The sequence below is a fragment of the Coregonus lavaretus genome (assembly GCF_964263955.1).
Source record: "Coregonus lavaretus genome assembly, chromosome: 16".
Classification (NCBI taxonomy): domain Eukaryota; kingdom Metazoa; phylum Chordata; class Actinopteri; order Salmoniformes; family Salmonidae; genus Coregonus; species Coregonus lavaretus.
The window spans coordinates 28,303,061-28,316,061 of record NC_140003.1 but is presented as its reverse complement, the minus strand read 5'-3'; the positions used below and the strand labels follow the sequence as shown (position 1 = coordinate 28,316,061).

Sequence of the window (13,001 nt, the reverse complement as noted above, 5' to 3'; positions counted from 1 at the left end):
TCATTTAGCAGTTTTCAGCTGTGCTAACATAATTGCAAAATAGTTTTCTAATGATCAATTAGCCTTTTAAAATGATAAACTTGGATTAGCAAACACAACGTGCCATTGGAACACAGGACTGATGGTTGCTGATAATGGGCCTCTGTACGCCTATGTAGATATTCCATAAAAAAATCTGCTGTTTCCAGCTACAATAGCCATTTACAACATTAACAATGTCTACACTGTATTTCTGATCAATTTGATGTTATTTTAATGGACAAAACATTTGCTTTTCTTTGGAAAACAAGGACATTTCTAAGTGACCCCAAACTTTTGAACGGTAGTGTACATATTGTCCTTGTGCTAAGTAATTTAGATGGGTATCTGTACCAATTCAGATAATAACGTGGTGAGTGTCTTAGGTGTCATTGAGCAATGAGTAATAAAACAAACCAATTCATTTTAACAATTCAAGTCAACCCTGTTTATGTCATTTCTTCTTTGGAAAATAATGTTATCCTTTATTGTTTCATGGCATCAGACATAGTATTCTACCCAATCTGTTTTATGTGTTGTGGTGTTGGATTCAAGTGAAGTAAACTACAGATGACATCAGTGATTTAAGGACACAACAAGTGTATGTGCCATAGTGTAGAAGGCCGTATGGAAGAGGTTGCATTTTGACAGTGAGAAGCATATGGCATGAAGTTGAACAAGCCAGTCTGGACAAAATGTTTGAGATGATTTACTTTTACATCACATGAGCGAAGCATGAGTTACTGATTGTGTGATGCTGATGTTTATTGGTTTCTTGGCTTGGGATGATATGATTACACATGATATTATAAAAATGTTATTTCATAATGTTGGGGGTCGGTTGCCAATGTAAAATGTCTGTTCTCATGCTCATGCAGTTATAATAAATTGACAGCAGACACATTGACAGCAGACACATTGACAGCAGACACATACAAATCAAATTACAAACCTCAATTACAAACAATTTAATTCCTGTCAACACTGGAAAAATCTAAACAAAAGAGGTTCTAACCATCTGTCTTCCATGACAACATGATCATGAGACAGGTTATCTTTTCCAGTATAGATTGCAATATTACATTACATCTCTATATACTATACAATATAAAGTCAAGACCCTCAGTAGATCTTAATCTCGATGTTAAACATTGGTTTCATCCCAGTGATCTCCTGCATAGCTTTATTAAATCATAACATCTCTTAATGGATGATCTAATTTATATGAAATTAGCTGGAAGAGTTTCCCTGCTGCGTCAGCTACTTCCCAGATGCTGTAGATAGAAATGTTATACTCTCTTGGTGTTGTACACAGTATGATTAAGGATGAAGGGAGATTTGAAGCAATAGCTTGATTTTGTTGTTCTTTTTGAAAAATGGTGTTGCTTTTGAATATCTGACAATAATATTAGCACCTATTTTAAGTTGGTGTGTGTGTCTGTGTGTGTGCGTGAGGGCTTGTGTGTGCGTGATTGCTTGCTTGCTTGCGTGTGTGTGTCAGCACTCAGAAGTCTGCTTGTGGGTTTCTGAGAATTAAATGTTGTTACTCATCATCTCACATGCTATTAAATCTCTCCTGAGATGAGCTCCTGTACACACACACACACACACACACACACACACACACACACACACACACACACACACACACACACACACACACACACACACACACACACACACACACACACACACATATCAAACAAACATGCATAATATGGAGTGAAGATGGATATAAGAGTGCTTTGAAGTCTGTGTGGATTATCTACTGTAGTTAAGATCATTCTTTATTTTGGTCTGGGATCCATATACTTTCTTTGGCCATTAAGCTTTTATATAGTATAATATATACAGTATGAAAGTCTGAAGTTAACCAGCAATAACCTTATTTCACTTTGAAATATATAAAGTAGCTATACGCAGATATTACTATGTTACCAATGAACTGCCTTGCATCAGGTATGATCTGTTTATGGTCTGGGCAGGATTACAGATGAAGGTATCAGTGTGTATATAATACTATTATTATAAGTGGCAGACAGAAAGCAGTTTGAGTTCTGTGAGGGAGCAGGATATAACTAGCCTGCTGTGTGATTTATCAGGTAAGCAGCAGAGTTTAGTTAGGCAAGATGTTGTAATAAACACTGAATAAACCACCAGCAGGTTTACATCTGCATGGGGGAATTCCCTGCAGCATCCTCTCTCCCAGAGCCCAGGATAATGCAGGCAGGCATTAGGCAGTTCACAGAGCCATGCTCTCAACCCCAACCTCTCTCCCCAGCCAGCCCCATCCCAAGCAAGCCCCAGCTCCAGCCCACTGCTCTAGTCCTATTCCCATTCCCATCCTATGCCCCAGATCATCTCCCCAGCTCAAGCCCCAGACCCAGACCCAGACCCATAATTATTCTCCTAGATCCATCCCTCTGCCCCAACATACTACCCAATTCCTCCAGCCTACCTGCCAGGCTGACTCACATCACACCATACCACGTCCACACACACGCACACACACACATGCACACGCAAACACACACCAACTTCAAATAGGTGCTCATATTCTTGTCACATTCAATTATTAGGAAATGGAAGACATACAAGACCACTGATAATCTCCCTCGATCTGGGGCTCCACGCAAGATCTCACCCCGTGGGGTCAAAATGATCACAAGAACGGTGAGCAAAAATCCCAGAACCACACGGGGGGGCCTAGTGAATGACCTGCAGAGAGCTGGGACCAAAGTAACAAAGCCTACCATCAGTAACACTACGCCGCCAGGGACTCAAATCCTGCAGTGCCAGACGTGTCCCCCTGCTTAAGCCAGTACATGTCCAGGCCCATCTGATGTTTGCTAGAGTACATTTGGATGATCCAGAAGAGGATTGGGAGAATGTCATATGGCCAGATGAAATCAAAATATAACTTTTTGGTAAAAACTCAACTCGTCGTGTTTGGAGGACAAAGAATGCTGAGTTGCATCCAAAGAACACCATACCTACTGTGAAGCATGGGGGTGGAAACATCATGCTTTGGGGTTGTTTTTCTGCAAAGGGACCAGGACGACTGATCCGTGTAAAGGAAAGAATGAATGGGGCCATGTATCGTGAGATTTTGAGTGAAAACCTCCTTCCATCAGCAAGGGCATTGAAGATGAAACGTGGCTGGGTCTTTCAGCATGACAATGATCCCAAACACACCGCCCGGGCAACGAAGGAGTGGCTTCGTAAGAAGCATTTCAAGGTCCTGGAGTGGCCTAGCCAGTCTCCAGATCTCAACCCCATAGAAAATCTTTGGAGGGAGTTGAAAGTCTGTGTTGCCCAGCGACAGCCCCAAAACATCACTGCTCTAGAGGAGATCTGCATGGAGGAATGGGCCAAAATACCAGCAACAGTGTGTGAAAACCTTGTGAAGACTTACAGAAAACGTTTGACCTGTGTCATTGCCAACAAAGGGTATATAACAAAGTATTGAGAAACTTTTGTTATTGACCAAATACTTTTTTCCCACCATAATTTGCAAATAAATTCATTAAAAATCCTACAATGTGATTTTCTGGATTTTCTTTCCTCATTTTGTCTGTCATAGTTGACGTGTACCTATGATGACAATTACAGGCCTCTCTCATCTTTTTAAGTGGGAGAACTTGCACAATTGGTGGCTGACTAAATACTTTTTTTCCCAACTGTATGTTATGTATAGTCGTAGGAATTGAAACGCTACGTCCCACCGCCCTCAAATGTGTTAATGTTTCTCTCCCTCTCTCTTTCCATTTCCCTGTCCCTCTCTCGCTCCTCTCTCTCTATCTCCATCTCTCCCTCTTTCTCGCTCTCTCTCCCGCTATCTCTCCGTCTCCACAGGAAGTTCATGCCATAGCAACACGCTGCCCGCGCTAGTGCGGACTCCGTCTCTGATGATGCAGTCCACTCTGGATATGAAACCCTTTATACCCTTCCACCAAGTCGACACGTCCTCCGCAGTGGGACTCTTCCCAAATTTTAACACGGTAAGAAATCGCTGCTTTCATCTCTTGTAAGTAATGCTTGCCCGAGCCAGAATGTCCCATAGGACAGGAGACTATCTCCTGTTTCTGTAGTGTGAGGCAGATTGATGCACCCCATGGACACTAGTCCTTTCATCTCGTGTACTTGTAGTTTATTGCCACTGTTATTGATCTTGGATTTCAGTGTTATTGTTTCATTGCCAGAACCCTAAGAATCTTAACGGCAAATGCACAACAGAAGTGTGAGTGAGACAGAACGAGAGAGAGAGAGAGAGAGAGAGAGAAAGCACTGCAGTCCACCATCAAGGTATTGATTTCACTCCTCCAAAAATTAGAGGGGGAACAAAAATCGATTCTTTCTTTTATCTTGCCAAAAATACATCTAACTTTGACAGTTGATGTGGCTGGTGGAAAGATGATGTGACCTGAAAAATCGACTGAGAGAGTTAGAGAAAAAAAGGTGCTATCTAAAGTCTTCAGCTGTCCCCATAGGAGAACCCTTTGAATAACCATTTTTGGAACCCAAAAAATGTCTACCTGGAACCAAAAAGAGTTCTACCTGAAACCAAAAAGGGTTCTCCTATGGGGACAGCCGAAGAAACCTTTTGGAACCCTTTTTGAGATGGGTGGACCATTCTATTTCCATTCTATTTCTATGTCTCCTCCAACCTGCAGAGTCAGACAGAACAATGTTCTGATGAGAGGGACTGAGAGGCAGACAGGAGGACTCACCAGCTCATGCCTGTGTAACCATGATTCCCAGGCCTGCCATGGACCGATGTGACAACACTCTTTAGCAAAGTTAGTGAGAGCCTCGCCTGTGGTCATGGCAAACTGTCAGGAACACTCTGCATCACAGCGCTGGTCTCCAGCTCAGACCTGGATTCAAACACTACTCGAAATAATTTCAAATACTCTATCTGTGCTTGATTGAACTTGGCTGATTCCATAACACCAATAGAAACATTTGAAACGTCCCAACCCTGTCCACCTGTCACGTTCGTTTAATGACGGGTCAGACCAAGGCACAGCGTGATATGCGTACATGTTTATTAAACTTTAAACACACGACAAAACAACAAAGGAAACAAAACGTGAAGTCCAAGGTAGAACACACAACATACCTTACAAAGAACAAGATCCCACAACTAGACAGTGCCAATAGGCTGCCTAAGTATGGTCCCCAATCAGAGACAACGAGCGACAGCTGCCTCTGATTGGGAACCACACCGGCCAACATAGATCCACACATACTAGATCGACAACATAGAAAAAGCACAACAAGAAATATACACACCCTGACTCAACATATAAGCGTCCCCTGAGTCAGGGCGTGACAGTACCCCCCCCCCAAAGGTGCGGACTCCGACCGCACAACATAAACATAACAGGGTAGGGGCCGGGTGGGCATTCCGCCTCGGAGGCGGATCCGGCTCGGGGCGTGACGACCTCTCACTCTCCGCCTCCCTATTGCGCCCCTGGTCTGGTCTGGACCTCGGCGCGCTGCTTCCCCTCTCCTTCCTCCCACGATACACCAGGCCCTGTCTGGACCCTGGTGTGGGAGACCCCGAACCTGGAGAGGGGCTGACGTCATGGTCTGGACTGGAGCCGCTGACCATACACACCCTGACTCAACATATAAGCGTCCCCTGAGTCAGAGCGTGACACCACCTGGCACTCCAGACAAGGCTAGAGCAAACACACAATAGTATTTGAAAGATTTCAAATAGTATTTGAACCCAGGTCTGCTCCAGTTTATTTTAGCTGAGTCCAGTGTGTTTCCACTAGCTGAGACAGACCCATCTAAACCTGACATAGTGGCTCTACTGTTGTCGTTGACTATTAAGTGGTAGTGTACTGAGTTGATGAGTTCATGTTGGTGAGAGTGATGTTGATTATACAATGTGACTATAATGATGACACCAACATGAAATATTTTCCACAAGTTAATCCAGGGACATTTATTTTTAAAGACATTTTGAAGAAAAAACTCATTGCAGAATATGACACACTGATGGTGTCCCAAATGGCACCCTATTCCCTATAAAGTGCACTACTTTTTAACCAGGGCCAATAAGGCTATGGTCAAAAGTAGTGCACTATATAGGGAATGTCATGCCATTTAGGACGCTGTGATCGTTCATCCTCCTGTTTGTCAGTAGCTTTACAGTAGCCAAGTTCTGTTCCCTTTTACAGACAGCTATTCAGCCCAAGCTATTTACAGTACACGTGCTGTTGGCAGTAGCCTATTCTGTGTAAGCGAAAGTGATTTGAATTGGCATGCATGAGCTCTCAGGGTAGATGAAAAAAGGTTTTGAATATTTCCCACAGTGTAATGAATAATATACGATACAAAGTGACAGAACAGAACAGAAACACAAGTATTTAGAATGAGTTTTGTTTATTTTGTGTTCTACTGAGGTTCTAAGGTCTGTTTGTTTGTAAACAATGGGAAGACACTAGAAAACCACAGTGACAACAAAACAACAATATGCTCCAAAGCCTGACTATGACATTAGAATCTGAGCTATAGTCTCACTGCGGAGCTTTACCCTATTCTGCCTTTCAGAAGTATGATTACTTCAACCGAGGTTCCCTCTTGAAAGGGCTACAGTACTTGCCTGGTCCCAGACCTGTTTGTGCTGTCTTGCCAACTCCTTAAACATGGCAATGACCATAAGGAGTTGACAAGACAGATGTAGCATACAGACCTCTTACAGGACATTCCAAGTCATAATGGTAATGTAAGGAATGGAGGTAAACAGGGGTAGAAAGATCTGTCTCAATGTTTCCATAATATAAAAAATGGAGAACAAAATCAATTTGCTTCTTCCAGCTGCTTTTAGGGTTCTGTTGTTAAAATATTTTTATTTTTATACTGTAAACCTTTTATCGAGAAGAAGGAACATATGGGGGCCAATTTGTGCATTGTTGCAGCATCACTGTTCTGTTCTGTAGTAACTGTACTACTGTGTATTCTGAATCAATAAACCTGTTGAGAACAAACCGCTCTGTAGGTGTCAGAAACTCAGTTTATTCAGGAATACAAAACCTACAGATGGTGAATTGATCTGTCTTTGTTTACCTCTGCGCTGCTCTCATTATACAATCCATGAAACACAATATTTAGGCTACTGAAAGAACAATAGGCAAGTGAAAAAAGTCTCTGCACATTTCATCAGATGCAATTTCAGTGTTTTAATTTGCTAAGCTTTCAGTCTGTGATGACCTTCATCAGAAAAACATACAGTATTCTTACCTCGACAAAGTGAATTGTTCATGTGCACTTGGTAAGAGACATGTCAACCACAATGGATTAGTGCATTTTCTTTCCCACTCATCATATTGTCAAATGCACCCTGTAACAGGACAAGTGGGCTGGTGGGTTCTGACACTAAGTCTGACAATATGTTATTACAGTGTCATCACTGGTACTGCTAGGTAATAGGCAGTATTGCATTGAGAGAGAGAGAGAGAGAGAGAGAGAGAGAGAGAGAGAGAGAGAGAGAGAGAGAGAGAAGAGAGAGAGAGAGAGAGAGAGAGAGAGAGAGAGAGAGAGAGAGAGAGAGAGAGAGAGAGAGAGAGAGAGAGAGAGAGAGAGAGAGAGAGAGAGAGAGAGAGAGAGAGAGAGAGAGAGAGAGAGAGAGAGAGAGAGAGAGAGAGAGAGCACTGCAGTCCACCGTCAAGGCATTGATTTCACTCCTCCAAAAGAGAGAGACTTGCCTTGACTCCTACTGTACATCATCCTCAGTCTTAAAGTTAGTCAGGCCTGTGACACTGGCACACTGAGTGCCTTATCGACATCCTACATTTATTATTATTTAGGATAACATACTGTATCTACTCCACACTATAGTATGTTTTACCTGCTTTATTTCATTAACCTGTATACTGATTAACCTGTATACTGATAGAGTGAGAGGGGTTGTGTGCTGCGGGAAGATGTTTGGGGGTGGCGGTGCTGCGGGAAGATGTTTGGGGGTGGCGGTGCTACGGGAAGATGTTTGGGGGTGGCGGTGCTGCGGGAAGATGTTTGGGGTGGCGGTGCTGTGGGAAGATGTTTGGGGGTGGAGGTGCTGTGGGAAGATGTTTGGGGGTGGCGGTGCTGTGGGAAGATGTTTGGGGGTGGCGGTGATGTGGGAAGATGTTTGGGGGTGGCGGTGCTGCGGGAAGATGTTTGGGGGTGGCGGTGCTGCGGGAAGATGTTTGGGGGTGGCGGTGCTGAGGGAAGATGTTTGGGGTGCTGCGGGAAGATGTTTGGGGGTGGTGGTGCTGCGGGAAGATGTTTGGGGGTGGCGGTGCTGCGGGAAGATGTTTGGGGGTGGCGGTGCTGTGGGAAGATTTTTGGGGGTGGCGGTGCTGTGGGAAGATGTTTGGGGGTGGCGGTGCTGTGGGAAGATGTTTGGGGTGGCGGTGCTGCGATGTGTTTTTATTGCCTGCGCTACAGGCGGCTATATTGGTCCGCTTTTTCGTTTGTTTATTAATTTAAACAAATTATTCTGATTTTTCAGGATTGTTCCTACTTCCAGCAGCTATGGTTGTGAGGTTTATTTGTTTGCTATTTGTTTACCAGAAGTGATTTTGTATTATTTGCGTTGATGTGGTGAACAAGGGATGACAACAAGGTGTAATTTAAATTCATTGGACAGTGACAGCCAATCTGAACAGCCTGGCTCTGGCCCTGCCTTCCTGCCAGCCTTCCTTTACCCCTGCAGCTCTCTCTGCCTGCTTATCACTGGAATGTAATTATCAGTCACTGAATGACAGATAAAGTCACTTTTCGAGGGTTGTGTTGTGTTGTTGTGGTGTGGTGTTGTGCTGTGGTGTGATTAGGGCAGTGGGAGTCATGACATTTTGTCAGACAGTTATTGTCAAGCAAATTACTGCCAGTCTCATGGCAATTGAGGCTGGCAGAATGATTAGGGCAGGCAGGTAGCTTAGTGGTTAAGAGCGTTGTGTCAGTAACCGAAAGGTCGCTGGTTCTAATCCCCGAGCCGACTAGGTGAAAAATCTGTCGATGTGCCCTTGAGCAAGACACTTAACCCTAATTGCTCCTGTAAGTCGCTGTGGATAAAAGCGTCTGCTAAATAAAAAATAAAAAATAATCATAAAAAATTGACAGTTAATTAACACAAAGATGTTTAGCATCTCCAGGCCTCCACGTATACAAGCAGCTGATGTGTGCCTTTGGAACATCTACACTTAAAAAAGTATAATACATCCGTACACCATCACAATAAATCCATAATTTATTTTAGGCATGTCTAAAGAAACATTATGATATGAAGAAAATATATTTAAGATTAACCGAATATGAGTCTGCCTAATGTATGTTATCTGGCTATGCGCCATGCCATAGGCTATAGGCTAGTTCATTTAGCAGACAAAATATGCTTATAAGTCTGTGCCATTATTTTATGTTATAATTATATTAGCTAGCTGAATAAAATATAAATAATATTTTTCCCATTCCGGAGCGAGTGTGCATATGAAGTGGCTGTGTTGAGTGTAAAAGTGATCATTTGAAACAGGTCCTATACGCTAGATTTAGAGTTATTTGACTAATTTAGTTGTGAATGATACAAACCTTAGAATGTCTTCAAAATCAAAAAATATATTTGAAAATGTTACAATAAAATCTTGTGCTCTGTTCCTTGCCTCAGGCTACCTGCCTCAGGCTGTTCTCTCATCAAGTGATCATATTTTCACCCATCAGACTATTCTCAATTTAATCTTGTCTTTACTAATATGTAAAATGTGTTTCGATTTAGAACGGCCCTGATCAAATGGGTAGGAACAGGAGCAGGGGAAAAAGACATGCCTTCCTTATGCACTCCAATAGCTAATGGAGGCCACTTTCCCGCAGTTGAAATCATGCCTGGTAGGCTACTCCGGTTTTATACCTGAGCAGCTGAGCAATAAATATAGTAGCAGTTGGGATCCTCCTCTTTTCAGTGGCAACCATCAAAACTCTACTTACACACAGGATTGTATATAGAAATGTCTGGGCTTATAAGAACACTTATTTCACTTCACGCATCAACCACTGTTAGAGGAGCATAGAGTCTCTCGCTGTGCGACAGGCAGTGGTGGAAAAAGTACGCAATTGTCATACTTAAGTAAAAGTAAAGATATCTTAATAGAAAATGACTCAAGTATAAGTGAAAGTCAACCAGTAAAATACTACTTGAGTGAAAGTCTAAAAGTATTTGGTTTTAAATATACTTAAGTATCAAAAGTAAATGTAATTGCTAAAATATACTTAAGTATCAAAATTCCTTATATTAAGCAAACCAGACGGCACCATTTTCTTGTTTTTTTAATTTACGGATACCCATGGGCACACTCCAACACTCAGACATCATTTACAAATGAAACGTTTGTGTTTAGTGAGTCCGTCAGATCAGAGGCAGTAGAGATGACCAGGGATGTTCTCTTGATAAGTGTGTGAATTGGACCATTTTCCTGTCCTGCTAAGCATTGAAAATGTAACGAGTACTTTTGGGTGTCAGGGAAAATGTATGGAGTAAAAAGTAGATTATTTTCTTTAGGAATGTAGTGAAGGAAAAGTTGTCAAAAATATAAATTGTAAAGTAAAATACAGATACCCCAAAAAACAAGTTAAGTAGTACTTTAAAGTATTTTTACTTAAGTACTGTACAACACTGGCGACAGCTGATATTCCGCCCAAACTCTGTATGCAATGTGCTGGAGAGAGAACAGGGTGCATATAGCTCAGACCTTTCGTGCATCTTTACGGAAGCACATGTTGTGGTCCTCTGTAGCTCAGCTGGTAGAGCATGGCGCTTGTAACGCCAAGGTAGTGGGTTCGATCCCCGGGACCACCCATACACACAAAAAAAAAAATAATAATGTATGCACGCATGACTGTAAGTCGCTTTGGATAAAAGCGTCTGCTTAATGGCTTATTATTACATGGAACATGCTCTCTCTCTCTCTCTCTCTCTCTCTCTCTCTTTTTTCCACTATATAATGGATTTAGCCCCTACCTGGCTCATGTCTTTTTCATGTCTCTAATGGGATAGAATAACTAATGCATAGATAGAATGGTAGAATAACTGACACTCTGGCCAAGAACGACTTGCATCTCGACAGATTTTTGTATCTGTTCTCTCTTCTGTCGAATCCAGATGTAATATTATTCTATGTGAGCTGGCAAGAGGTAGGAGAGAGAGCATAAAATAGAGTGCATTCGGAAAGTATTCAGACCCCTTGACTTTTTCCACATTTTGTTACGTTACAGCCTTATTCTAAAATTGATTAAATTGTTTTTGTTCAATCTACACACAATACCCCATAATGACAAAGCAAAAACAGTTTTTTTAAAGAAAAATTAGCAACAAAAAAAAAGATATAGGAAATATCACATTTACATAAGTATTCAGACCATTTACTCTGTACTTTGTTGAAGCACCTTTGGCAGCGATTTCAGCCTTGAGTCGTCTTGGGTATGACGCTACAAGCTTGGCACACCTGTATTTGGGGAGTTTCTCCCATTCTTCTCTGCTGATCCTCTCAAGCTCTGTCAGGTTGGATGGGGAACGTCACTGCACAGCTATTTTCAGGTCTCACCAGAGATGTTCGATCGGGTTCAAGTCCGGGCTCTGGCTAGGCCACTCAAGGACATTCAGGTACTTGTCCCGAAGCCACTCCTGCGTTGTCTTGACTGTGTGTTTAGGGTCATTGTCCTGTTGGAAGGTGAACCTTCGCCCCAGTCTGAGGTCCTGAGTATCCCCACAGCATGATGCTGCCACCACCATGCTTCACCGTAGGGATGCTGCCAGGTTTCCTCAAGATGTGACGCTTGGCATTCAGGCCAAAGAGTTCAATGTTGGTTTCATCAGACCAGAGAAGCTTGTTTCTCATGGTCTGAGAGTCCTTTAGGTACCTTTTGAAATACTCCAAGTGGGCTGTCATGTGCCTTTTACTGAGGATTGGCTTCCGTCTGGACACTCTACCATAAAGTGTGGCAGAGATGGTTGTCCTTCTGGAAGGTTCTCCCATCTCCACAGAGGAACTCTGGAGCTCTGTCAGATTGACCATCGGGTTCTTGGTCACCTTCTTGACCAAGGCCCTTCTCCCCCGATTGCTCAGTTTGGCCGGGCAGCCAGCTCTAGGAAGAGTATTGGTGGTTCCAAACTTCTTCCATTTAAGAATGATGGAGGCCACTGTGTTCTTGGGGACCCAGATCTGTGCCTCGACACAATCCTGTCTCAGAGCTCTACGGACAATTCCTTCGACCTCATGGCTTGGTTTTTGCTCTGACATGCACTGTCAACGTTGGGACCTTATATAGACAGGTGTGTGCCTTTCCCAATCATGTCCAATCAATTGAATTTACCACAGGTGGACTCCAATCAAGTTGTAGAAAATCTCAAGGATGATCAATGGAAACAGGATGCACCTGAGCTCAATTTAGAGTCTCATAGCAAAGGGTCTGAATACTTATGTAAATAATTTCTGTTTTTTATTTTTAATACATTTGCAAACATTTCTAAAAACCTGTTTTCAGGGTATTTTGTGTAGATTGATGAGGATTCTTTTTTATTTAATCAATTTTAGAATAAGGCTGTAACATAACAAAATGTGGAAAAGGGGAAGGGGTCTGAATACTTTCCGAATGCACTATATGTAATGTGGCCTAATATGTTCAGTCTCCCCGTGATGTGGTAGTGGGTATCAGGCTCATGTTGAAATGTCAGTAGCTTGTTGTTATTTGCGATGTACTGTTGCATGTTTGTCTGAGAGCAGCAGTTATAATGAAATATGAATGAATACCATTAAAGACTACTCTAGGAGGGCCTCCCGTGTGGCGCAGCGGTCTAAGGCACTGCATCGCAGTGCTTGAGGTGTCACTACAGCCCCGGGTTCAATCCCAGGCTGTGTCACAGGGTTTGACAGTTGGGATTTCCTTGTCCCATCAAGCTCTAGCGACTCCTTGTGGTGGGCCGGGCACCTGCAAGC

General features: G+C 42.7%; 1 protein-coding gene across 1 annotated transcript in view; it reads left to right on the top strand.

Moving 5' to 3' along the window:
• Positions 1 to 13,001, top strand: part of LOC311144005 (zinc finger protein 385B-like) — a gene marked incomplete at both ends in the record, with an annotated part of 169,574 nt that overhangs the window by 114,031 nt on the left and 42,542 nt on the right. Inside the window, one exon of the mRNA XM_084179918.1 lies at positions 3,874 to 4,019. Within this exon, the coding sequence (XP_084036044.1) occupies positions 3,874 to 4,019 (146 nt within the window). The remainder of the gene's footprint in view (positions 1 to 3,873; positions 4,020 to 13,001) is intronic.